This window comes from Moschus berezovskii, chromosome 23, assembly GCF_049115385.1.
Source record: "Moschus berezovskii isolate FMDL1 chromosome 23, NW_MosBer_1.0, whole genome shotgun sequence".
Classification (NCBI taxonomy): domain Eukaryota; kingdom Metazoa; phylum Chordata; class Mammalia; order Artiodactyla; family Moschidae; genus Moschus; species Moschus berezovskii.
This window is the reverse complement of record NC_142482.1, coordinates 30,277,855-30,303,804: the sequence shown is the minus strand read 5'-3', so window position 1 is coordinate 30,303,804 and position 25,950 is coordinate 30,277,855. Positions and strand designations below refer to the sequence as shown.

General features: G+C 41.0%; 1 protein-coding gene across 3 annotated transcripts in view; it reads left to right on the top strand.

The window, feature by feature from the left end:
• Positions 1 to 25,116, top strand: part of SUPT3H (SPT3 homolog, SAGA and STAGA complex component) — a 418,542-nt gene extending 393,426 nt beyond the window's left edge. The window contains exons 12-13 of one of the 3 annotated variants that reach the window (XM_055406163.2): positions 1,861 to 1,946; positions 11,789 to 25,116. In XM_055406163.2, coding sequence (XP_055262138.1) covers positions 1,861 to 1,902 — 42 coding nt within the window. In that variant the 3' untranslated portion in view covers positions 1,903 to 1,946; positions 11,789 to 25,116. Of the gene's footprint in view, positions 1 to 1,841; positions 2,002 to 11,788 lie in introns of those variants that run through there. The other 2 variants (XM_055406162.2, XM_088831212.1) reach the window with 2 other exon arrangements.
• Positions 25,117 to 25,950: the final 834 nt, after the last annotated feature.

Here is a 25,950-nt window from a genome sequence, read left to right as displayed (position 1 = left end):
AGATAACTTTTTCAAGCAAGGTTCACCTCTGCCATTTATGTTGAAGAGGAATCCAGGTTTACTCCCAGGTCTGTTTATCTCCATGTAAACCATCCCTGGGCTTTAAATATTATGTTATGTTGAAGGTTGTCACAGTGGTTGTAAAACGTGAAATATCAAGGGTAAGAAGCAGAAAGTATTACTTTGGTGTGAGCCTCTTGAAGGCGGCCGTGGTGGAAGGGGCTATTTCAGGGCCTGAGGCTCCCCTGCCTGTGGTTGTGGGAAGACACCCTATCCATTCCTGCAAGTTATTTGTGGCTCTCCAAGGAGCTCATTTTCCCCTGTTCTCCTGTGCATGGTCTTAGGAGCTTGAGTTGGCCTTTGTTTGCACGTGTGCTTCAGTCCAAAAGTGCCCCATGACGCAGAAAGTCCCGTGGTAAGATGGAACTCACAGAGTGAGCCCCAAAGAAGGGCTCTATCAGATCTGCCCGTTTTCTCATCCTTGATACGCTGATCCAGAGTGAACTGCGTACCAGCCCACTAATGAAGTTTCAACCAGGGCTCCCAAGCCTGACAACCATAGTAAATCCTGTGTAAGCAGGAGATTTGGAGGGAATATTTTGAAGCTAATTGAATTTTATGATTAAGAGAAAGTTATTTGGAAAACCATTTTTGTTTCACCTCTTGTTGGTAGAAGTCTTTCTCAAAAACTTGGGTTTCACCTTTTTTTTTTTCTGTATGATTAAAAATAATCATTTTTTAGAATTAAACTCTTCCACGCATTCCTGACATTATCTTAATCATAAAAGCTTATTCTGTGTTTCCTGTAAGATGGCTGTTGAAGGTAAATTTATTGGACTGAAAGTTTATATACTCCAGAGCAGCCAATTTTATTAGCTTAAAAGAACAAAAAATTCATGATGTTATGAGGATTTGTCTTTTCCCATTTTTCTGAAAATAAATTATAGAAAAATTCCATCTAATTGAGGGTTACGAATTCTCTGAAGGTGGCTGGTCCACGTTTAACTAATGAAAACTATGGTGGTGAAAAGAGGAATTTTATTCCTAAAACCTGGATTTCAGTTCTACTTCACTCTGTGTCTCATTGTGAGAGGCCCTGTATGGCCTGATTCTTCCAATTCTGAAATGCAAAACATATCTCTTGGGATGAAATGTTGCTTTCTTTATGGAGTATATTACATTATTATGCTGTGTTACTTTCTTTACTGGAGTATATTACATTATTACAATTAGTATTTATCTTCCCATTTTTCTTTTTCCATTTTCTGATGGATATATTTTTATCCCATCATGAATATCTATCTATCTATCTATACATGCATAAAAAAATTATGAAAGATTCAAGTTTTCTGTAATGCCTATAATGTACAGAACTCCTTAGAGAGCACCGTATTGGGCAAGGGGGCCTCTATTACTATCTGTTCCATAGCTTTTTACTGAGACTATAAATTAGGCCTGGGAAGGATATAATGAGTCAGTAATTTATAGGCTATTAAGATACTTAGTTAGAAGTGATTCTTGGGCATGTCCAATAGAGAACACATGTTTCTAAAGGACAAACAGATTCAACACAACATGTCTTTGGCCTAACCAAGCCAAATCAATTAACAAAATGGTATGTCTTATTTTACATTTCTCCCACTCCCCTGAAATAGAATCACTAACCACTTGTTAACCACACTGACTTTTTAACAGAGCAGTTGCTAATGCTTGACCACCAATAATGTTCAGATGAAGCACCCTACTAGATTGTAGCCAGCAAAGTCCCAAAACAGGAAGAAAGTGCTGCTTGTTCTTTTGCCTCCTTTCCTGGTTTGACTTGATGTGATAATTCACTGCAGATTTCTTTTTCTTTGACAGAGTGCCTACCGCAGGAATGGGATGGCTTTTCTGGCCTGCTGATGTGACTGTGACTGCGACAACAGGAAAGGCAATGTTATATTAAGGTGATTTCTGTTCCCCTCCTTGGGCAAAATAAAATACAAGTTTACCTTCTCCACAGCCTTGGGAGTGGGTTGGTTTGTTGTGACTATCAACTGACTGACTCCAGCCCTTCTCCAGCCCCCTCAATGCTTAGTCTTGTTTACTGGATGGGCCATTTAGCCAATTAATGGCAGGATGTTCAGGGTGGTGTGTAGGTGGACAAGAATGCAATTTTGCAATTTGAATTTGGAATAGAGCTTCTCTCAGCTCACATAACTTAAAAGCAGTGTCTTTTTTTTTTTTTTCTCAGTGTTTAGTCTGTGTTTTATTTGATGCATTTGGTAATCCAGGTTTGGAACAAAGAAAACAGAATTAAAAGGACAGTCACATTTCCCCTTGCACTGTCCCATCAACTCTACTTTCTGACATGTGGTGACTAGATCTTCATGTATTTTACAGACACATGTCCACCTTATGAACTCACACTAATCAAAGACCTAATAGGCCCAATGAACTGTCTGTTCCTATCTTTTCTTCCCTTCACCCCACGTATTGTACATCTGTCATTCTTACGGCATCTTCCCAACTTTCCAAGTATCTGCCTGTGGTGTGTTTTTTCCCCTCATAGAACTCTTCCCGTCTTCATTTCTCTCCTTCCCCTGTCCCTTGGATCCCCAGGCCCACCCCTCACACACACCATACCCATTTAGAAGCCAATCAGTTAGAATCAATGAAAGGGCAGCTGAGTGATCGGTTTTCTCACTCCAAAGTGCTAGCACCCAGACTGAGTGTGGGCTGGGCACTTCCCTGCTCTAGCAGCTGAATTATCCTTCTGATATCTATACTTTCTCCAACAAATGAGGAACTCACTCTTGGAAACAAACTTGAATGTAGCAGTCAAATACAGATCTTGATTCAACTTGAATTGCAAAAAAGGAAGTGATCTCTTTCATACTTGATGAGTTTTGTGTAATTTTACTTTTATTGTGGTTTCTATACGCACTGAGAGAGCCTTTGTTAAGAATTAACAAAAACAGAAACAAGAAGCGTGAAGGATTTTCCTGCTGTGACCAGATCACAGTGAGGCTCAGCTAATGGGATTGTGCCACAATATTCACATTTGTGAACTATCATTTACCTGTTCTGAGTTAGTCCTTCTGGAAAAAATCTTCATGTCAAGAACAACAACAACAACAACAAAAAAAAACAGATATATAATATCAAAAAATTGCCAAAGGGTTTTGATGTTCCATCTGTGATTGGTGAAATGTATGATTAAACTTTTCTTTTTATCATCATTCTTATTTTTCTTGGCGTCCCTAATCACAGAAAATTATAAGCTTGCAGTAGACATGCTAACTTTTTTAAATGACAGCATTTATTGTATTTGGTTTCTATGCCAGGCTCATAGATGTATAAAATCTTCAGGAGCTGATTTTTCACATCAAAATTCCTCCTCTCCCACATTATGCACTTTAAAGTATGCACAAGGCAGAAAATATAAGGTTTGGGTTTTTTCCCCTTCATTTTATTCTACCTGATCTCCTTATAGTCCCAGAGAAGGAAGACTCAACGTACATTTCTCTCAGAAATATGACAGGTCTGTGTTTTTGTTGGTCTGGCGTATGTTTGTCTATCTTGAACAGTCTGACAGGTAATTATTTATAAAATCTGGTTTTGCCCAGTAAGTCCATATAATAACCTTTCACTTTTCATCATAAGCCAATGAGCTGAATTTAGAATAAAACAAGGTCATTTATGTCTGTCCTGAACCAGCCTAGATGTCCCCATAATTGCTCAGTATTAATATTTGTAATTCTTTTTTTTTCCTTGTCTACACTTAGGTTCTTTTTCTGACTCTTTCCACAACGCTAAATTTGAAGTGAAATAGAATTTCCTTAAGCAGTGAGTATAGGGGGAGAAAAGATTTATAAAAGGAAAGTTTCAGAAATTGTGAGTTAAATAAATTGTTCTTTCAAGTTTAAAATATTATGTGGAATCATAAAATGTCAGAGTAGAAGATGGTCTTAAAGACCACTAACTACATCCATTCATTTTACATATGGAAATTGATGGCCTGGAGAGGGAAGCTGACTCTCCCAAGGTCACTTAACAGTGGCTGTGACAGACCAGAGACCAGACTCATTGTCCCTAATTCTGTTTAGTCTTAAACTCTGCCATTCTGGATCTGCCTTAGATGTTACCAAGACATGTCAGGGTTTTATGGCATGTTTGTCTTAGACAATAAACTTATTTTGTGAAAGTGAAAATGTTAGTCTCTCAGCCATGTCTGACTCTGCAACCCCATAAACTGTAGCCCTCCAGGCTTCTCTGTCCATAGAATTTCCCAGGGAAGAATACTGGAGTGGGTTACCATTTCCTTCTCCAGGGGATCTTCCTAACTCAGAGATTGAACCTGTGATCTGTCTTTTGCATCTCAGGCAGATTCTGAGTCATCAGGGAAGCCCCCAAACTCTTTATTTTTTAAATGACTCTAATTATGGACATATTCTAAAGCACAAGTGTTAGATTAAAATCTTCAGATGGGCTGTGATATTAATTAACTAATGTGTTATATGTCAGTTGTACACCAATTTTTAAAAAGAAGGCACATGAAAAGATGTTCAGCATCGCTAATTATTGGAGAAATACAAACCAGAACTACAATGAGATATCACCTCACACTGGTCAGAATGGCCATCATCAAAGTGTCTGCAGACAATAGATGCTGGAGAGGATGTGGAGAAAGGAGAACCTTCGCACACTGTTGGTGGGAATGTAAATTAGTACAGCCACTAGGGAGAACACTCTGGAGGTTCCTTAAAAAACTAAAACTCGAGCTACCGTATGACCCGTCAGTCCGACTCTGGGGCCTACATCTGAAGAAAACCATACTTCAAAAAAGTACATGCACCCTAGTGTTCATTGCAGCACTGTTTGCAATAACCAGGACATGGAAGCAATCAAGATGTCCATCAGCAGATGAATGGATAAAGAAAATGTGGTGACTATATACAGTGGAGTATTACTTAGCCATAAAAAAGAACAAAATGATGCCATTTGCAGCAACATTGGATGGACCCAGAGATTATCATGTGTGCTGCACTTGGTCACTCAGTTGTGTCCTGCCAGGCTCCTCTGTCCATGGGGATTCTCCAGGAAGGAATACTGAAGTGGCTTGCCATGCCCTCCTCCAGGGGATCTTCCCAGCCCAGGGATCAAACCCAGGACTCATGCATTGTAGGATACCAAGAGAAATAAGTCACTTAGTAGACAAATATCATATGATATCGTTTATATGTGGAATTTAAAAAATCATACAAATGAACGTATTTGCAAAACAGAAACAGACTCTCAGAAAACAAACTTATGGTTACCAAAAGGGAAAGATGGGGGGTAGTGGATAAATTAAGAGGTTGGGATTACAAAATAAATATAATCAGTATACAAAATAATCAGCAAGAACCTACTGTATAGCACAGGAAACTATACTCAATACTCTCTAATGACCTATGTGAAAAAAGAACCTGAAGAAGAATAGATATATGTATATGCATAATAATAAACTTTGCTATACACCTGAAATTAACACAATATTGTAAATTAATTGTATTCCAACATAAAATGAAAAGTTAAAGCTAAACAAAATAAAAAGTCAGGCTCAATTGTAAATCAAATGGGAATATACAAAATAGTTTCTATTTTTGTAGCCCTGTGTTTAGGAGATGGAATTTGAAAATAAATCAGGTAAGTAAATAAATAACCTCCCTTATGAGAAATTGATGCTGCCTTATGAGTCAGACACGACTGAGCAACTGAACTGAACTGAATTGTACTATAGACATGAGGATAAAAGAAATAGAAATATTTCTCCCTTCGATCCCTTAGAAAACTAGAAATAAAACTACCCTATAACCCAGCAATCTTATTACTAGGCATATACCCCAAGGAAACCAAAATTGAAACAAGACATATGTACCCCAGTGTTCACTGTAGCACTATTTACAATCGCTTGGACATGGGAGCAACCTTGATGTCCATCAAGAGATGAATCGATAAAGAAACTGTGGTACATATACACAACAGAATGTTACTCAGCCATGAAAAGAAACATATTTGAGTTCGGTTCTAATGAGGTAGATGAACTTAGAGCCTGTTATACAAAGTGAAGTTAGTCAGAAAGAGAAAAACATATTGTATAGTAACACATATATATGGAATCTAGAAAGACCTACTGATGAACCTATATGCAGGACAGCGATTAGGGACTTCCCTGGTGGCTCAGAGGGTGAAGAGTCTGCCTGCAATGCGGGAGACCCGGGTTTGATTCCCTGGGTTGGGAAGATCCCCTGGAGAAGGAAATGGCAACCCCCTCCAGTATTCTTGCCTGGAGAATCCCATGGACGGAGGAGCCTGGCAGGCTATAGTCCATGGGGTCACAAAAAGTCAGACACAACTGAGGGACTTCACTTCACTTCAATGGAATGTAAACACAGAGAACTGACTTACAGACCTGGGGGAGGGTGCAGGGAGGAAGGACAGGGTGGGACAAATGGAGAGAGTAACATGGAAACACACACACTGCTGTGTAACATAGATAGCCAGTGGGAACTTGCTGTATAATTCAGGGAGCTCAAACCAGGGCTCTGTAACAACCTAGAAGAGTGGATTGGGTGGCAGGTGGAAGGGAAGTTCAGGAGGGAGGAGACACATATATACCTATTCATGTTGATGTATGGCAGAAACCAACACAGTATTGTGGAGCAGTTATCCCACAATTAAAAATAAATGTTTTTAAAAAATAAATATTTCTCCCTTCACCTGAATTTGGAAATACAACGTTCTAAACATGCCATTTTGAGGATATGTCATTAACGTTCTGTCTGCACGTATTGCAATAGTTGAGATCCAAAAATAATGTTCCAGTTTTAGAGGCAAGAATTGTTATTTAAAAACCATCAGAAGCATAACTATTTTTAATGGTGTATATAATTTCTGTATTTGGACGAATTCCTCACTTATTACTCTATGTTCTTTGTTCCTATAAAATAAAAAACAATCCACTTTTAATGCTTTTTACCGTGTAGAAGACAGATAAACATAACTGGTAATTCTTGGTCTGAGAGTAAACAAATTTACTTGTCTAGAAATTATAACATTTAATTTTATGAAAAAAAGATTATATAGTTCCCAAATCAGGCATTTATTTCCAGTTCATGTAACCCCTTACGTAAAACTGAGTCACTATAGAGAAAATATTCCCTCATCTGCCTTCCTGGAATGTGGATAGAACCTTCCCAAGTTGCACTTAAAGTTCTACCATCAACCATGTATACATCTTACAAAATATTTTACAGTTTCCTGTATGCTCTGGCTGAACATTTCATAGTACATAAACACTTCTGCAAATAATATAAGGGCATCAAGTTGAATATGTCATAGCAGTGGCGGCCACATTAAGCTGATTCTTCATCCATTTATTTTCTTATTTTTATCTTCTTGTTTGAAAGAGAAGATGAAACTTTCTGTGCTCTTATTGTATAGTTGGTGGGGGATGGGCAACAAGGGCAGACCAGGGGACTCTAGCAGTTTTAGTGGAGTCGTGTTCATTAAAGGAAAGGCTTTCTGCAGAGGGCGTCAAGCCAAGCTTAAACAACAAATCTCTGCCTGCAGGAATTGGATGTAAATGTGATGGTTAAATAAGGGCCAGATGGCTTTAAAAGCTCAAATATTAAAAAGTCATATCTCTCAAAGTAAGTTTCTAGTGTCATGACTAGGATAGTGATACCATAGCACTTAAAAAAAAGAGAGACATTTTTTTTCTGGAAGAAAATATCAAATATTCAGGCTGTCTTAAGTTATGAGAGTTCTGGCAATTGAAGCATATTTTAAAACAATCAATTCCTACAAAGTCATGAGAAACCCAGATACAATATTTCATTGTTGGAAACCACTGTAACTCTGTATAGGGTATTGTATTCATGTTCTCTTTTCTGCTCATCACCACCCAATCTTCACTCTTCCTTTTTTTTTTCCCAAAGAGTATAAAACTAGAAAAAAGATATAGGAAAAATCAAGAAGCAAGATGTTTACTTATATAACTGTTTAACAGTTTACTTGCTATCAAAAATAATTTATTGTATCAGCATTTTAGTAATGTTTCACATAATAATCATAGTTTCACATAATAATCGTAGGACACCATGTGTCACCCTTTATCCTAAGCACTTTATGTGATTATCTGATTAAATCCTCACAACCCCACTATAAGAGATGCATTGTCATTCTCTGTGTTGCCCGTAGATGGTAGAAAGCAAATTTAAGAACAGAAGGTTCGAACTTCCCTGGTGGTCCTGTGGTCAAGAGCCTGCCTGCCAATGCAGGAGACACTGCATTTGAACCCTGGTCCGGGGAGATTCCACATGCTAAGCCCATGTGTCACAACTACTGAGCCCATGCTCTGTAACATGCGAAGCCCACACACACAACTAGAGAAGGCCCATGCATAGCAACAAGACCCAGTGCAACCAAAAATAAATAATTTTTTAAAAAAGGAAAGGATGGTTCAGTGCCTTATGCAGAAGTGCCCAAGGTGGAGCTAGCATTAGTACCCAACACTTTGACCCCAAAGCTCATGCTCTAAACCGGTGTTATACCACATGTATTGTACTAAAGATTTCTGATAACAGAATTGCTGCCCTGAACCTAGAAGTATTTCTCAATACCAAAAAACTTGATTACAAGAAAATTTTATTTTAACTTAACATTTCTTCCCTGAGGCCAAGTATTATGTATATAATAGGATATCATATAGTGTATAACAGACTGTAATTACATAGAATGATGCCAAGTCCTCTGTAATGTCTTGAACCTTAAGATAAATACATAGGATCAATGCACATACTAAGAATCCCTGTACAAATTATGAGGAAAACTTCCCCAAGATCCATGTGTACAAAGCCTCTCCTTTGTGGAACCAGATTTCTCTAGAAGGCTCTCATTACACAGGCTACTATTTTATGCTTTCATACAAGCTATTTCATGTTAGAAAACAGTCCCCATCTTATTTACATGTGTTTGCAGTGGCCGATCCAGAAGTACATGCAGCAACCCCTTATAACTTTATACAAATGCCCCTTTTAGATATTTGCCTGTTAATTGTGATACAGTCTTTTGTTTCTCCCAGCCCAGGATGTGTAATTGTGTGCGTGGGATAGTGGTGAGCAGAGATAAGGAAGTGGAAAAAAAGTTGGTGAACACAATTTGCATTAGAAATGATGGTTTCCCTCTCCCGTTAGCAGCTTCTTTAATTCAGCCCTGGGTCTGTGCTGCCTCAGAACAAGTCACTTTCAAAATTATATTTGTTAAGAGGTCAACTAGCAGGGCAGCAGACTGTGGCACTACGGAACTGCAGGTTTCTTTTCCAAACGACATTAATTTACTTCTTCCAACCGCTTTACTTGGGAGAAGTTAGTTAACCTGCCAGTACATTGGCCTCTTCCCATTACTCCTTCCAGACTGTATGTGCCAGTCCATTGAGCAGTCCTTAAGCAGCAGTGACTCCTGCGGGTTGGTTGGCCACGCTGCCATAGGTTTGGCCTGGAAAGAGACAGTGAGCCCAGATGGTGCTTGAAGTTGGGACTTCCGTGGCAGCCTAAGCAAGATCAGCATGGTGTCAGCTTTCCACTGTCCTGGGACTTCCCTTGGTGGTCCAGTGGTTAAGACTCCATGCTCTCAATAGGGGGCTCAGGTTCAATCCCTGGTCAGGGAACTGGATCCCATGTGCCACAGCTAAGACTTGCACAGCGAAAAAAACAAGACTTTCCATTGTCCTAATCCCACAGGAAGATAGCAAATCTAGGGACGAGATGACAGAAAATAAGAGTGGTGGGTCACTGAGTCATGGAAGGCCAACTCTAATTAAACCACCAAGCAGTTTTCCAGCTTTTATCCGTACCCAAAAGGAGGTCAAGATGGAAAATCTCCTGTGTCTCCAGAACCAGGGAGGCAGATGATTCCTTGTTTCAGCCCCTCTGCAGACTGGCTATCTTGTCATCTCCCTGGGACGATCGCCGAGTGAGGTAGAACCTTGCCAAGTGGCCCATGTGGAAACATGAAAGGTCTTAGGGTGCCTTCCCCTGAAATATGCAGAGTCATGTGTCTGAACCATATGGAAAATCCATCTGCCTCTTCCTGGGTTTTCAAGGTGACCTCCTTCCCCAGCTCTTTCCCATACAACTTCCTGCCTGCCTCAGGGCACAGTGCCTTCTGCATCTTCTGAGCTTTTTATGCTCCTGTTGGTCTCTATCGTTTCTGTTTTCTGTCCCTAATCGTCCCTCCAGGTATTTTGTAGCCTGCCCCAGATTAAGAATTTCTTGAGGGTAAGTCTTAAATCTGTACCTCTTTGTAATCACCACATGCACATATTAGGTATTCAATAAACATCTATTAGTTGGTTGACAGAAAAGAAAATAGGCATTTAAACATCAGTTTTTTCTGTTTTTTGGTTAAGCCTATGTTTAATCTTCTGTGGATACTTGTTTGCCTTTGGCTTCAAATCTCAAGAACTATAGATGATCCCAGCCTTTTTCGTAATGACAGTAATACAGTATCTCAAGAGAAATCACTTCAAAGCAGGCCATGAGTCAGGTTTCTTGTGGCTTTTAGGATCTGGCTACAGGCTTCCCAAGTGGCTCAGTGGTAAAGAATCTGCCTGCCAACGCAGAACAGTGAAGAGATGTGGGTTCAATCCCTGAGTCGGAAAGATCCCCTGGAGAAGGAAATGGCAACCCACTCCAGTATTCTTGCCTGGAAAAATCCTGGTGGGCTATGTATGGTCCATGAGGTTGCAAAGAGTTGCACATGACTGATCGACTGAGCACACACTCTGACTACAGTCTGATCTGAAGGGGTTAATGACATCAGAGAGGGAGGGAACCTTAGTCACACTTATATACTACCAAAGACCTCAGAACCTTCGTGTCCTGCTTGAGTCTAGACTTACAGACTCACTTGCCATTTTTGTTTGTAGAACTATCCTTAAAAACCTGCTGGGTCTCCCACTGGTTTACTGCAAAGACAGTGAGCCGTTTTAGGATGAGGTTTCCCTAAGGTAACATGTCCACTGAACATAAAGTAAATATGAAGATCTATTTAGATTGGAAATAATGAGATTTTGTGAACTGGAGGCAACCGTTTTTCACCCAGCAGAAGCTTGCCGTTAGAATGTCTGCTTTCTTTATCTTCATTCATTGATTCAAAAACAAATTTTAGCACCTATGAAATCCAGAGCAATCAACATGGATTGACAGTTCCCAAACAGTGAGACAAGGATCTGGGAGAAACCAAGGAATTGCAAAAGGGATTTAAGGCAGCAGGAGACACTTAGATTAAATTATCTATAGACTAAATATGTTACATGTTTTGCCAACATAGGTATCACTCTACTTTAGACATTTGCATACATGCCACTGTGATCTGTAAAATGCAAATTCATTTAAAATTGACACTGGGACTTCCCTGCTGGTCCAGTGGCTAAGACTCCATACCCCTAATGCTGGGATCCTGGGTTCAATCCCTGGTCAGGGAATTAGATCCCACCGGCTGCCACTGCAGAAGTATAGATCAGATTCCTGAGTGTTGCAACTAAGACCCAGTGTAGACAAGTAAATGAATGTTTTCAAAGTTTTTCTTTTTAAGTGACGCTGGAATCCTGGTAGCTTTTTGACATTACATGTGTTTTTTTCACTCAGGACGTAGCAAAAGTACATGTTACAGAATGCCTAGGTCAGGGAATTTGTTCCTGTTAAAAAGTGATTCTCAAGCTCAAAGAAAAAGCTAACTATTGCTTTCTGTGCTTTTACAGTAACTGCCATTGTCTGCACAGCCCTTCAGTGGTAAGTTGTGCTTCTGAAGGTTTAAGCTTGTTTAGCTTGGATTTGAGGGTATTTTTTTTTTCTTTTGACATAAAGTATCACCTGAACTTTTTCACATGTCTTATTTTGGGAAAAATTTATGATCTTTTTAACATTAGGAAGTTTTGCTTTTCCTGACATTTTATTGCTTTGCATATTTGAAACATTTCAATCCCAGACAATAAATATTATGTGATTATTATTTTCATATGAATAGGCTATTTCCTCCTGTTTTTTTCTAACCCACTTTTCCAGCTAATACTCCAAAATTTATTAATATTAAACTGTGCCACTCAGCTTTCTCAGAATCACATATAATGAAAATTGAAAGAGGGGCAGGTTTGAGACAGGAGAGGTAAGTAATAGTTCAGAGTAAATTAAAGTGTGTGGTTTTCTTTCTGTTGAATTTCTAATGTTTCTTGTTCAGTTGAAATGAAGATTATATTTACCCCATAAATCATTTTTATAAACTGTCATAACCAGTTATCACATTAAATGGTATCTTTTTATATCATTATTATGGAAACTAAATGGGTCTCAAGAAAGTGGATGGGTGCTAGCTGAGTGCCCTGTGAGAACTCAGTGTTAATAGCACTCGCCTGTAAAAGCTCTCCTCTTGGCTCCCTTGCCTGCATCAAGCACTGCTTTCTCAGCAAGGCCTTTTCTAACGCCCACCTCTTTTAAATACTGAAGCCCCAGCCTCTGCCTTACACACCACATCCCGCTTCCTTGCTTTCTTTTTTCACTAATACTTCCATACCATTTGACAGACTTACTGGTTTGCTTATTATCTTCTCCCTCCAGAGTGTAAACTGTCTAAGCTGTAGGATCATGGTCGGTCTTTCCCCTCTTGTGTCCTCAGCACTCAGAGCAGGGGCCTGACACTAGCGCGTGTTCCGTCAGTATTTTCCAACCTGCGTGAATGATTGATCAGCCCTTGATTCTGAGATTCTTACAATGATAGGCCCCTGTTGTTGTCCTCTGGTTCGTCTCACTTCTGTCCTGGCTTGTGGTCTGACTCCGTGCCTCAGCCGTTTGCCTTCCCTTGACTTTGTTAGTTGCTCCCTATCTTTGCCAGCATTTGGTGTGATCTATTCTGTCATTTCGGAGAAGGCAATGGCAAGCCACTCCAGTACTCTTGCCTAGAAAATCCCATGGATGGAGGAGCCTGGTCGGCTGCAGTCTGTGGGGTCGCTAAGGGTCAGACGTGACTGACTGACCTCACTTTCACTTTTCACTTTCACACATTGGAGAAGGAAATGGCAACCCACTCCAGTGTTCTTGCCTGGAGAATCCCAGAGACGGGGGAGCCTGTTGGGCTTCCGTCTATGGGGTCACACAGAGTCGGACACGACTGAAGTGACTTAGCAGCAGCAGCAGCAGCAGCATTCTGTCATTTTGTTTTGTATCAATTTTAGCCATCCTGATAAGCAAAGTGGCAACTTACTGGGGTTTTACTTTGCTTTTCTCTGATGACTAATGATACTAAGCATTTGCATATATTCATCTATCATCTGTATCTTTTCCTTGTTGAAGTGTTTGTTCAAACATTTTGTCCATTTTTTTAAAAATTGGTTGTTTGTTTCCTTTTTACAACATTGGAGTTCTTCATATAGTCTGGATATAGAAATGTGGTTTTCACGTTTTCTCTGGGTCTTGACTTTTCTTAAAAGTGTCTTTGGAAGATTTGAAGTTTTTAATTTTGAAGAAGTTTGATTTATCAGTTTTTACCCTTTTATGGATCATACTTTTTTGTGTCTTACCTAAGAAATCTTGATCCAATCCAAGCTCACAAAGGTTTTCTCTGATGTGTTATTCTTGATATTTTAAATTTCAGCATTTACCTTTAGGTATCTGATTCATTTTGAGTTTATCTTTGTATATGGTACAAAGTAAGGTTTACAATTTTTTTTTCTCCCTGCACGTGGATATCTGATTTTTCCAACACCATTTGTTTGAAGACTATTCTTTCTTCACTGAGTTACCTTGACACCTTTGTCTGAAGCCAGTTGTCCATATATGTGTGGGTCCATTTGAATTCTGTTTTGTTCCTTTCATCTATATGCTTATCCTTAAACAGTGCCTCACTGTCTTGATTACTCAGACATGTAATCAGCTGAATCCTTCAGCTTTCTAATCCTAGGTCTTCTAATCAGCGAATATGGAATAGCTTTTCATTTACTTAGGTCTGTTCTAATTTCTCTCATCAATGTTTTATAGTTTTTCAGAATGTAAATCCAGTATATACTTTATTAGATTTATCCATAGATATTTCATATATGATGCTATAAGAAAGAATAGTTTTTTTTTAGTTTCTGGTTCATTACTAATATATAGAAATAAAATCAATTTTTTATGTGAACCTTTTATCCTATAACCTTATTGATCTCACTTATTAACTATAATAGTTGGGGGAGGGGAGGTGTTTTGGTTTCTGTTTGTATATTATTTGGAATTTTCTGCATAGATGATTATGTTATTTGCAAATAAAGACAGCTTTCTTTCTTTCTAATGTGTTTGTGTGTGTGTGCACGCTAAGTCACTTCAGTTGTGCCCAACTCTTTGACCCCATGGACTGTAGCCCACCAGGCTCCTCTGTCCATGGAATTCTCTAGGCAAGAACACTGGAGTGAGTTGCCATGCTCTCCTCCAGGGGATCTTCCCAACCCAGGGATTGAATGTTTGTCTCTTATGTCTCCTGCATTGGTTCAGTTCAGTTCAGTTCAGTCGCGTCCAACTCTCCGCTACCCCATGAATCACAGCACTCCAGGCCTCCCTGTCCATCACCTGCATTGGTAGGCGGGTTCTTTACCACTAGCGCCACCTGGGAAGCCCTCTAATCAGTACCGTCTGTTCCGTTCCGTCGCTCAGTCGTGTCCGACTCTATGCGACCCCGTGGACTGTAGCCTACCAGGCTTCTCCGTCCATGGGATTCTCCAGGCAAGCATACTGGAGTGGGTTACCGTTTCCTTCTCCAGGGGATCTTCCTGACCCAGGGATCGAACCCGGGTCTCCCGCATTGGAGGCAGACGCTTTAACCTCTGAGCCACCAGGGAAGCCCTCTGATCAGTACACTTTTTATTTTTTCCTCTTGCCTTGTTGCAGTGACGAGGATCTTCGGTATACTGTTGAATAGGCATGGTGAGAACAGACATCCTTACCTTTTTCCTGAATTTATGGGAAAAACCTTTAGTCTTTAACCATTAAGTTAGCTCTAAGATTTTCTTTGCTCTTTATCATATTGAGTGAAGTTCCTTTCTGTTCTTAGTTTCCTGAGTGTTTTTATAATGAATGGATGTTAAATTTTATCAACTGTACTTTCTGCATACTTGGAGATAATACAGGGTTGGGGGGGTGATACATTGCATTGATTTTTTTATTTAATATAATTGACATACATTATATTAGTTTCAAGTGTGCAACATAGTGATTTGATGTTTATTTACATTGCAAAATTATCAATGGGGTGCATGTATTTTTTTGAATTAGTGTTTTTGTTTTCTCAATTTATCTCTCTTGCAGTTTGTAGAATTTCTTGAATTTGTGGCTTGCCAAATGGTCTTCCAGTCAGATTTTCCCAGTTTATATTCTCATTAACAGTGTTTGAAGGTCAGTTACCTTGTGCCTGCACCAACACTAGATATCATTACCCTTTATAATCTGTTCTAATTTGAAGAAGGGGAAGTCTGACTGCTGCATTTATTTGCATTTTAAATACCACTGAGGTTGAACATTTGAATGTGTTTATTGGCCATTCCTTTTTCATACTGTTCAAGAAAGTGAAAGAGGAGAGTGAAAAAGTTGACTTAAAACTCAACATTCAAGCAACTAAAATCATGGCATCTGGTCCCATCACTTTATGGCAAATGATGAGGAAACAATGGAAACAGTGACAGACTTTATTTTCTTCAGCTTCATAATCACTGCGGATGGTGATGCAGCCATGAAATTAAAAGACACTTGCTCTTTGGAAGAAAAGCTATGACCAACCTAGACAGCATATTAAAAAGCAGAGACATTACTTTGCCAACAAAGGTCCATATAGTCAAAGCTATGGTTTTTCCAGTAGTCATGTGTGGATGTGAGAGTTGGACTATAAAGAGAGCTGATCGCCAAAGAATTGATGCTTTTGAACTGTGGTGTTGGAGAAGACTCTTGAGAGTCCCTTGGACTGCAAGAGATCCAACCAGTCCATCCTAAAGGAAATCAGTCCTGAATATTCATTGGAAGGACTGATGCTGAAGCTCCAATACTTTGTCTACCTGATACAAAGAACTGACTCATTGGAAAAGACCCTGATGCTGGGAAAGATTGAAGGCAGGAGGAGAAGGGAATGACAGAAGATGAGATGGTTGGATGGCAAGCTCTGGGAATTGGTGATGGACAGGGAAGCTTGGTGTGATGCAGTTCATGGGGTCACAAAGAGTCGGACATGACTGAGTGACTGAACTGAACTGACTGGCCATGCATCTATGTTCTTTTTTGAATTGCCTGACCTTGTACTTTACCCATTCTTCTCTTAGGCTATTCCTGGTTTGCGTGTTGATGTTTGTCTAAAAACTGGGTTATTAAAAGTTTAGTTGACCTCAAACAACCCTACTAGACTTTTAAATATTATAAATTATTCTTACCCAAAATAATCTATCTTAATTTCCATTCATTTATTCTCTGTTTCCCTGAGTCATATCACCTTTTCCAGTTCTTTGTTTTCTCAACTTCACAACATTAGAACTGCAGAATCACCTCATTTTTCAGTTGAGGCTTTTGACACCAAAAGAAGAAAGGGTCTTGTCATTTCTGAAGGTGGGTGGGAGTGCCTACTCAGTTTGAATCCACAGGACCACTCTTTTGTCTTCTGGCCAAAAGTACACCAACAATACATTTAGCCCCTTTACCACAGGATTGTGTCCTTGTGTCTGACACTAAGAAATTAAGTACATCCATAATTTTTCCTCATGAATAACTCAGATCCTAAATTCCCCCTGCCCCTACTTGGCTGTTTGACATTTTATAAATTACTTTAACTTTGGGGCCTTGGATTCCCCATGTATTAAGTGGGAGCACTGAACTTCTACTCAGTGATTCTGAGACATACTTTTTACTCTTGAAGTCTGTCGTTTAAAGAGGCCTTTAGAATGGATTAGGGGAAACCAGCATGGAAGTCAACCTTTAAGAAATTTATTTCCACCTAGAATTCTATTTTTGAAGGGAGCCTAATCAAAGCTTTTTAAAAATAAGTTTTTAATTATAGGTTTGAAACTTTGTGTTATTTGTAATACCTTTTTAGAAGCATGAAAATAGCATTTCTCTCTGTACCAGCTGTGTGCTTTCCCATTCGGTAAACACTGATTTTATTTCGCTCTCTGCCTGTAGAAGTAATCCAAGACAGCTCAGTACTTCCTGTTTACCTCCTGGTCCTACATATTGTAGATGGCGACAGACTTGCTCTCAAAATAAGCTTCTTTGGTTTAACTCTGCATCTTCTGGTTAGGCAACTGGCCTGTCAGTACTTGAACAATGAAACAATTTGGCTGCTGAAGCCCTGTTCTGACATTCCCCCTTCAAATTGTCAGTGGAAAGTCCCTTAATGTAATGGTGGGGATCATATATTAATAATAGCAGGATTTATATTTAAATGGGGGCATCACAGAGGCCCTTTCATTTGAGAATATGAAAGCATTTCCAGCTCTTCAACTTGGAATGTGTGACATGGGCAAACACAAAGACAGTAAATAACCCTATTTCCTCTGGAGATTCTCGGTGCTCTAAATATCTATTTTTTAAGGAGGAAAATTGAGTGTTATGTGTATTGAGTGACTAAAGTGTAAGCTTAGAAATATTTTATGTTTCCGTCATAGTTGATTCTGCTTAGCATAAATCATCAGAGCCAACCATAACTTACCATTTACGAGAGCTTTTTCAGTTGTATTACACTTTTCAGTTGTATTACACTCATGTCAGACACACCTTCGTACAAGTCCTTCCAAGGTCAATAGTTTAGAAATTCTGCCTCTTCCATCCCCTTCTGCTCTCAACACTTATGGAAATATATGCTAATTGGGATAGAAGCAGCCTACCCAACTAACAAGGTTAGACCACTCCTAAGGCAAGATTAATGAGATAGAAGTTTAGGGAAAAAATAACATTTTTCAAGCACTAAGGGTGTAGATGCCAAGTAAAAGCCAGAAACTCTCCTAGATCAGTCAAATCCCATGTTTTGCACTCCCTTGACTTCCCTCAAAGGAGTTAGAGAGGAAATGCTGTATGCCCAACTCTCTGGCCCTCCACTTTCCCCGAGGCCCCAGCTCAGGGGTCACCACTGCAGAAAACAGGACCACAGACTCAAGGTGCAGAATGGGGCTCTCCGCACTGTTTCCGGAGAGGACACCACGCAGTGCCGATGAGGCACAGCGTGCACCTGTGTTCCGTCGGTCTTTGTCAATGTGAGATTTATGTCTAAAAAAGAGAACATTTAGAGACCACGGGTATTTAAAGTCACAGATACTGTCAAGACGTTAAATTTGTGAAATAGTCTACATAGTTGATTTGTGATTCAGCCGTGAGTTAACCGATGTCTCGAGCTATTAGAAGCTTTCTTCCTTGGCTTCAGTCGTGTCTGACTGTTTGCAACCCCATGGACTGTAACCCGCCAAACTCCTGTCCACGCGATTCTCCAGGCAAGAATATTGGAGTGGGTTGCTATGCCCCTATTCCAGGAGATCTTCCTGGCCCAGGGATCAAACCTGCAGTCTCTCATTACTCCTGCATTTGCCGGTGGGTTCTTTACCACTGGTGCCACCTGGGAAGTCCCAAGAGAACAGTGTTTGCTCAGAGGGAGAAAAGCCTAAAGATGTTATCAGTTTGCTGAGACTGTACTTGGCATCCCAGTGACAGGTCTGTAATATCAAGATGAGGGGCTAATTTCCTTTTAGAATTCCAACTTTCAAGATGCTAAGGCAGCCTTTACCTCTGGATACTTAGTTTTTTATAGGCACCCTAAATTATTCGAGACTGAGGAGTAAATTACACATTTCACAAGTGATGTTCTTTCATATCTAGTACCCAGATCTTAGTTTCTAAACATTCTCCATTAATATTCAGGCTTTTTCGAGAAACTGCTGATTTCAGGAGTGAGGCAGGGAAAGATGCCTTGAAAAATTAGCCTGAAACATCTTAACTCACCAGAAAACAAAGAATTGCTAAAAGAACCAGAGGTACATGTCAAAAATGGGAACTTCAAGAGGCTACCACTGGCTGAATCTGGGAAAATCTGATTATAATAATGGGTTATCACCCATAGAATAAAAGAAATAGTTTTGAGTCCATACAGTATAAATAAATAGAGGAGAAAGTGGAAGGTCTTTTTTGCCATCGATAGCCAACTAATAAGCATAGGTGGAATCATGACATTAAAAGATCATCACTGGGGGAGAAAGACTGATAAGGAGTAGAAATTTACAGTCTCAAGTTGTTCAGTCACTCACGTCCATTGAGTTGGTGATGCCATTCAGCCAACCGTCTCATCCTCTATTGTCCCCTTCTCCTCCTGCTTTCGATCTTTACCAGCATTAGGGCCTTTTCCAGTGAGTCAGCTCTTCACGTCATGTGGCCAAAGTATTGGAGCTTTAGCTTCAGGATCAGTTCTTCCAATGGATATTCAGGGTTGATTTCCTTTAGGGTTGACTGATTTGATGTCCTTGCAGTCCAAGGGACTCAAAAGAGTCTTCTCCACACCACAGTTCGAAAACATCAATTCTTCGGCGCTCAGCTTTCTTTATGGTCCAACTCTTTCTACATGACTACTGGAAAAACCATAGCTTTGACTATATGGACCTTTGTCAGCAAAGTAATGTCTCAGGATATTTTCCCACAAATTCCTTATTAGTTACAAAGGGAAACTAGTAACAACAACAAAATCTGATGTTCTTTCAATGGTTCGTTGTAAATATTGCTAATTAAATTTTTCATTGTTTTGATTCACAAATAGTTAAGCACTTCTTTGTCTGGAGTTTCATCTTTCTCAAGGTCATGCCATTAAATAAAAAATGCAGACAGAAATTCACTTATAACCATTCAAAGACTGCCTCCAATGATGACAAATCCTTTGGTAAGATATACTTTGGGTAAACACCTAATCAAGCTCTTCTTGTTGAGACCTAATGAAATTGTTCTCCCCTCCAACAGCCAGATCAGGCTAACCCTGCAGCATGGCAGAGACATAGAGAAGCAGAACCACCCCCACCAAACTCTTGGATAAGAGCGGGAACCCAAGAGCTACAGCACTGAGTAGGCAGAGTGGTGGCTGCTCCAGGTTGGCCCCTGAATGCGTCTGGTCCCCTAGTGAGGATTCTGCCCTGCTTTACTTCCCCTGTTGCTGTCTACATAAGATCAGAAACCCTGCTTTCAGTTACTATGATGGTTAGGTATTTGCAACAGGCAGGATGATAATGTCCAGAGAGGGCAGGCGGGGTGAGCAGAACCCCTAGATGTGGCTGGCTGAGCCGGGCTCCTGGCCACCTGGTTCTGTGATGGACTGCACCAGCATTCCAGGGAGACGGGACAGGCACCTCGAAGACAACATTCAGACATTAAAACACACACCCACAAAATAGCCATCCCAGACCTCTAATCTTACTTTATAACCCAAACTATAATTACATTGCAGCAATTACTTGAATATTACATTTTTATTACTGTTATGTCATTTTGTCTACTAGGAAAAAATATGCCTACTTTAACCAATAAAATTCTTAATGACTCATTTAAGCTACATGAAACCCCTGGCTTAAACATTTTGGTCAAAATAATTTTAGAGCCTGGGGGATGAAGAGGGTTAATCTCCATCTCTATGGTTACCCCAAAAGCAAGAAAACTTTCACTGGTAGATGAACTCCTAGAGATTAAAAAGTTCTAGCCAAGGCTGGTCAGAAAATTACCATAGTGCATGCACGCATGCATGCTAAGTCACTTCAGTCATGTCTGACTCTCTGCAACCCTATGGACTCTAGCCCACCAAGCTCCTCTGTCCATGGGACTCTCCAGGCAAGAATACTAGAGTAGGTTGCCATGCCCTTCTCTATTTTACATATATGTTTACCCCTAAATACTCTGTGCATTGAACAAACACTTTCCTACAAGAAAATCAAGCAGCTAACAGGTTTCACTTCCCTTAGGTAAACCAAGCCTAAGGTTTGTCTTTTGCTTCATTTTCTGAAAAATCCTTTTCACAAGTATGTGTCCTCTGTATTACTCTGTAAAATTCAATGCCTAATTCTAAAGTTATGTACATCTGCTGGACATATACACTGTTAAACATTCATGACTGCCTACAAATGTGAAAAGTATTACCAGGTCTATTTTTAACATTGTTTTAGCAAGGCTGTTGCTGCGGGGGATAAAAAAAATCCTATAGGATCTTAATGAGAAAACTGAATGATTCTTTGAAATGTGGCTGTGATTCCCTACTAAGTGGTGATGTCACTGGTGCTGAGAAGCAAGAAACAAGTAGACAGGCTAGTGCACCAGCACGCTCTGGAGATGCACCAGAGGGAAATGAAACTTGTCTGAGATACAGTTTGTACCGAACTGTGCCTCCCGCCGCCGCTCCAAGGGTCACAGGGTCCCCCACCCAGACATATCTCACACACTCAGTTTGTCATCCCCGTGAGCGTGTGTCATGGAAGCGTATGCTCTTGGCATGCGGCTCTTACAGAACTTGATTGGCCCACTGGCCTTTCCTCTGTTCATCACCACATTTGTCTTAGGAAATAACCACCTTGTTCAGCTGTTGGCAAAAGACCGGGGGTTCCAGCAGCTCACTTGCATGACCTCCTTGTCACCCAGTTTGAATCCTGGGCCACACTCTGGGGCAGAGAACACCGTGGCACATCGGATGGTGCCCTGGTCCAGTCTTCAGTGAGTTTGTAATATTACAAGAATAATAAAATATTAGTGCATGAGAGGTGGCCTCTGAAAGGAAAGCCGATGTTTCTTTGACAGTTATAAAAACATTATTGTAACAGGTGAATTCTTTCTATGGAATCTGTTAAACTAGCATGCAGTAAATAGAATGGTTCCAAGTCAAAATCCCACTCTTGATTTATAGATTTACCAAATTAACCTGCCAAACTCACATCCTTATTGAAAAGACAAACAACAAAACCCTTCCACGGTCACATTTCCCACCTCCGGCTACACATTCCAATCCCAGACCTGTCTCGGGCACCTCGGAGGCTTCCCTACTTCCCGTCATGTCCTCTTGGCATCTCAGGGTTGTCGGTGTGTTTTCTCAGGCCTGTGACTCCCATCCAGTGTTTACGGGACCAGCTGGTGACCTCACACACCCCTCAGCCGTGCTGCAAACCATTTCAACACAACCACCAGCCTGGGAGTTTAATGAGAATTTGCCCTGGAGCTCTTGGGTCTGGAGCAGCTTGGGGGCAGCTGAGTACCTGCTAAAGTGTTGCTTCCTCCACCCCACCCATGCCCCGCAGAAGGGCTGTAAAAGGTGAGAGATCTGAGAGGGGGACAGAGGCTGCTGCACACACACAGGTTCCTGGGCCACAGAGGATGGCCCCTTCCTCCTCCTCCCTGCCACCTGTTTGTTCTGAGGCCTCCTTCCCTAAGCACCATGTGTGAATGTGTGTGTAAGACCAGCAGCCACGCAGCAAGCGGGGCCAGGTCTGAGTCTTATTAGGCAGGAGGTTAGCTGAGCGCAATGAGAGGCAACCCCTTCAGCTAAAGGTCCCAAGGCTGCCTAATCCCAACAAGCAATTTACCAGCCCCACCCGTAACACCCCTCCCCATCAGTGCTCCAAAATAGTCAGGGGGTGGGAAAAACTCCCACCGCTGACTATTGGGGCTTTCCCTAGTCTAGCACATGCACATCTACCATCGTGTGCTAAAGTAACTTTTGATGGCCATTGGACTCATTCAGTTCAGTTCAGTTGCTCAGTCATGTCCGACTCTTTGTGACCCCATGGGCTGCTGCACGCCAGGCCTCCCTGTCCATCACCAATTCCTGAAGTTTACCCAAACTCATGTCCCTTGAGTCAGTGATACGATCCAACCATCTCATCTTCTGTCGTCCCCTTCTCCTCCCCTCAATGTTTCCCAGCATCAGGGTCTTTTCCAGTGAGTCAGTTGTTTGCATCAGGTGGCCAAAGTATTGGGACTTCAGATTCAGCATCAGTCCCTCCAATGAATAGTCAGGACTGATTTCCTTTAGGATGGACTGATTGGAGCTCCTTGCAGTCCAAGGGACTCTCAAGAGTCTTCTCCAACACCACAGTTCAAAAACATCAATTCTTTGGCGCTCAGCTTTCTTGATAGTCCAGATCTCACATCCCTACATGACTACTGGAAAAACCATAGCTTTGACTAGACGGATCTTTATTGGCAAAATAATGTCTCTGCTTTTTAACATGCTGTCTAGGCTGGTCATAACTTTTCTCCAAGGAGCAAGCGTCTCTTAATCTCATGGCTGTAGTCACCATCTGCTGTAATTTTGGAGCCCAAGAAAATAAAGTCTCTCACTGTTTTCTTTGTTTCTCCATCTATTTCCCATGAAGTGATGGGACCAGATGCCATGATCTTAGGTTTTTTGAATGTTGAGTTTTAAGCCAGCTTTTTCACTCTCCTCTTTCACTTTCATCAAGAGGCTCTTAAGTTCTTCTTCGCTTTCTGCAATAAGTGTGGTGTCATCTGTATATCTGAGGTTATTGATATTTCTCCTGGCAGTCTTGATTCCAGCTTGTGCTTCAACGAGCCTGGCATTTCGATAAACTGCATAAAAGTTAAATAAGCAGGGTGACAATATACAGGCTTGACGTACTCCTTTCCCAATTTGGTACCAGTCTGTTTTTCTATGTCCAATTTTAACTGTTGCTTCTTGACCAGCATACAGGTTTCTCAGGATGCAGGTAAGGTAGTCTGGTATTCCCATCTCTTTAATAATTTTCCACAGTTTGTTGTGATCCATACAGTCAAAAGCTTTAGCCTAGTCAATGAAGCAGAAGTAGATGGTTTTCTGGAACTCTTGCTTTTTCTGTGATCCAATGGATGTTGGCATTTTGATCTCTGGTTCCTCTGCCTTTTCTAAATCCAGCTTGAACATCTGGAGGTTCTTGGTTCATGTACTATTGAAGCCTCGCTTGGAGAATTTTGAACATTACTTTGCTAGTGTGTGAGATGAGTGCAATTGTGCGGTAGTTTGAGCATTCTTTGGCATTGCCTTTCTTTGGGATTGGAGTGAAAACAGACCTTTTCCGGTCCTGTGGCCACTGCTGAGTTATCCAGATTTGCTGGTATATTGAGCACAGCACTTTCACAGCATCATCTTCTAGGATTTGAAATAGCTCAGCTGGAATTCCATCACCTTCACTAGCATTGTTCATAGTGATGTTTCCTAAGGCCCACTTGACTTTGCAGTCCAGGATGTCTGGCTCTAGGTGAGTGAAACACATGATTGTGGTTATCTGGGTCATTAATTAAAAGACGTTTACTCCTTGGAAGAAAAGTTATGACCAACCTAGATAGCATATTAACAAGCAGAGACATTACTTTGCCAACAAAGGTCCGTCTAGTCAAGGCTATGGTTTTTCCAGTGGTCATGTATGGGTGGATGTGAGAGTTGAACTGTGAAGAAAGCTGAGTGCCGAAGAATTGATGCTTTTGAACTGTGGTGTTGGAGAAGACTCTTGAGAGTCCCTTGGACTGCAAGGAGATCCAACCAGTCCCCTCTAAAGGAAATCAATCCTGGATGTTCACTGGAAGGACTGATGCTGAAGCTGAAACTCCAATACTTTGGCCACTTCATGCGACGAGTTGACTCACTGGAAAAGATTCTGATGCTGGGAGGAATTGGGGGCGGGAGGAGAAGGGGACGACAGAGAATGAGATGGCTGGATGGCATCACTGACTCGAAGGACGTGAGTTTGAGTGAACTCTGGGAGTTGGTGATGGACAGGGAGGCCTGGCGTGCTGTGATTCATGGGGTCGCAAAGAGTCGGACACAACTGAGCGACTGAACTGAACTGAAGGTCTTTTTTGTATAGTTCTCCTGTGTATTCCTGCCATCTCTTCTTAATTAGACTCATTAACTGTGCATAAAGATTCCATGACTACCTGTATCTAATTATGATAGACTGAATTATGGGAAAGACATATACAGTAGAGCATCTTGTTTTATAACCTGTAGCGGGGGGAGCCTGGTGGGCTTCCGTCTATGGGGTCACACAGAGTCGGACATGACTGAAGTGACTTAGCAGCAGCAGCAGCGGTGAACCTAGATTGTCAGTCAACAGTTGTGGATTATGCAAATGACCTTGCCTTAAAAACTGTACCACAGCCCTCCAGGGCCATTGCCTCCCTTGCTGTGGCCCACCTCTCTCTTGAGGTGATCTCTCTCTTCTTTCTTCCCTTATCATTAATAAACTTTCTTTCAATGGGTAAGGCCTTACTTTGTGTCCCTACCAAGGATCAAGGCCCACAGGAGGAGAGGTACACAGACTCTCCTCTGCGAATAGTCCGAAGCTCTTCAGTTCCCTGCACACTTGCTATCCCCTCATATATCATCCTCTGCCCGCCGCCCAGCCATCTGAAGCCATGAAGAGATGGCCTTGGGCGGACCAAGGCTGATTCAGAAATGTCCCTTTTAGGACTTCCTCAGCAGTCCCATAGTTAAGATTTCGCCTTCCAATGCAGGAGTTGCGGGTTCAATCCCTGATCAGGGAACTAAGATCCCACGTGCCTCCTGGCCAGAGGACCAAAACATGAAACGGGAGCAATATTGTAACAAATTCAATAAAGACTTAAAAGTATGTATTAATAATAAAGAAGAAGCAATGTTCCCTTTGCACTTCTTTCGCCAGAAAAAAAGCAGGTCTTCAGTAACAGAACTTGATCTTTCAGGAGTCTCTGCTAATTGCTTTGTCTTCTGCTTTTACCAGCTAAGCAAAGCGGTATCCCCTTAAAAAAGAAGAAAATACTGCTTCCAGATTTGCTCAAGACTGAATAATGACCCTTGGCAAGTCAGAAAGGAAGAATCCTTAGCAGCCTGCTCCCTGCTCCCAGATTTTCTGATCGCTCAGAAATGGTGCGGACAGGGTGAGGC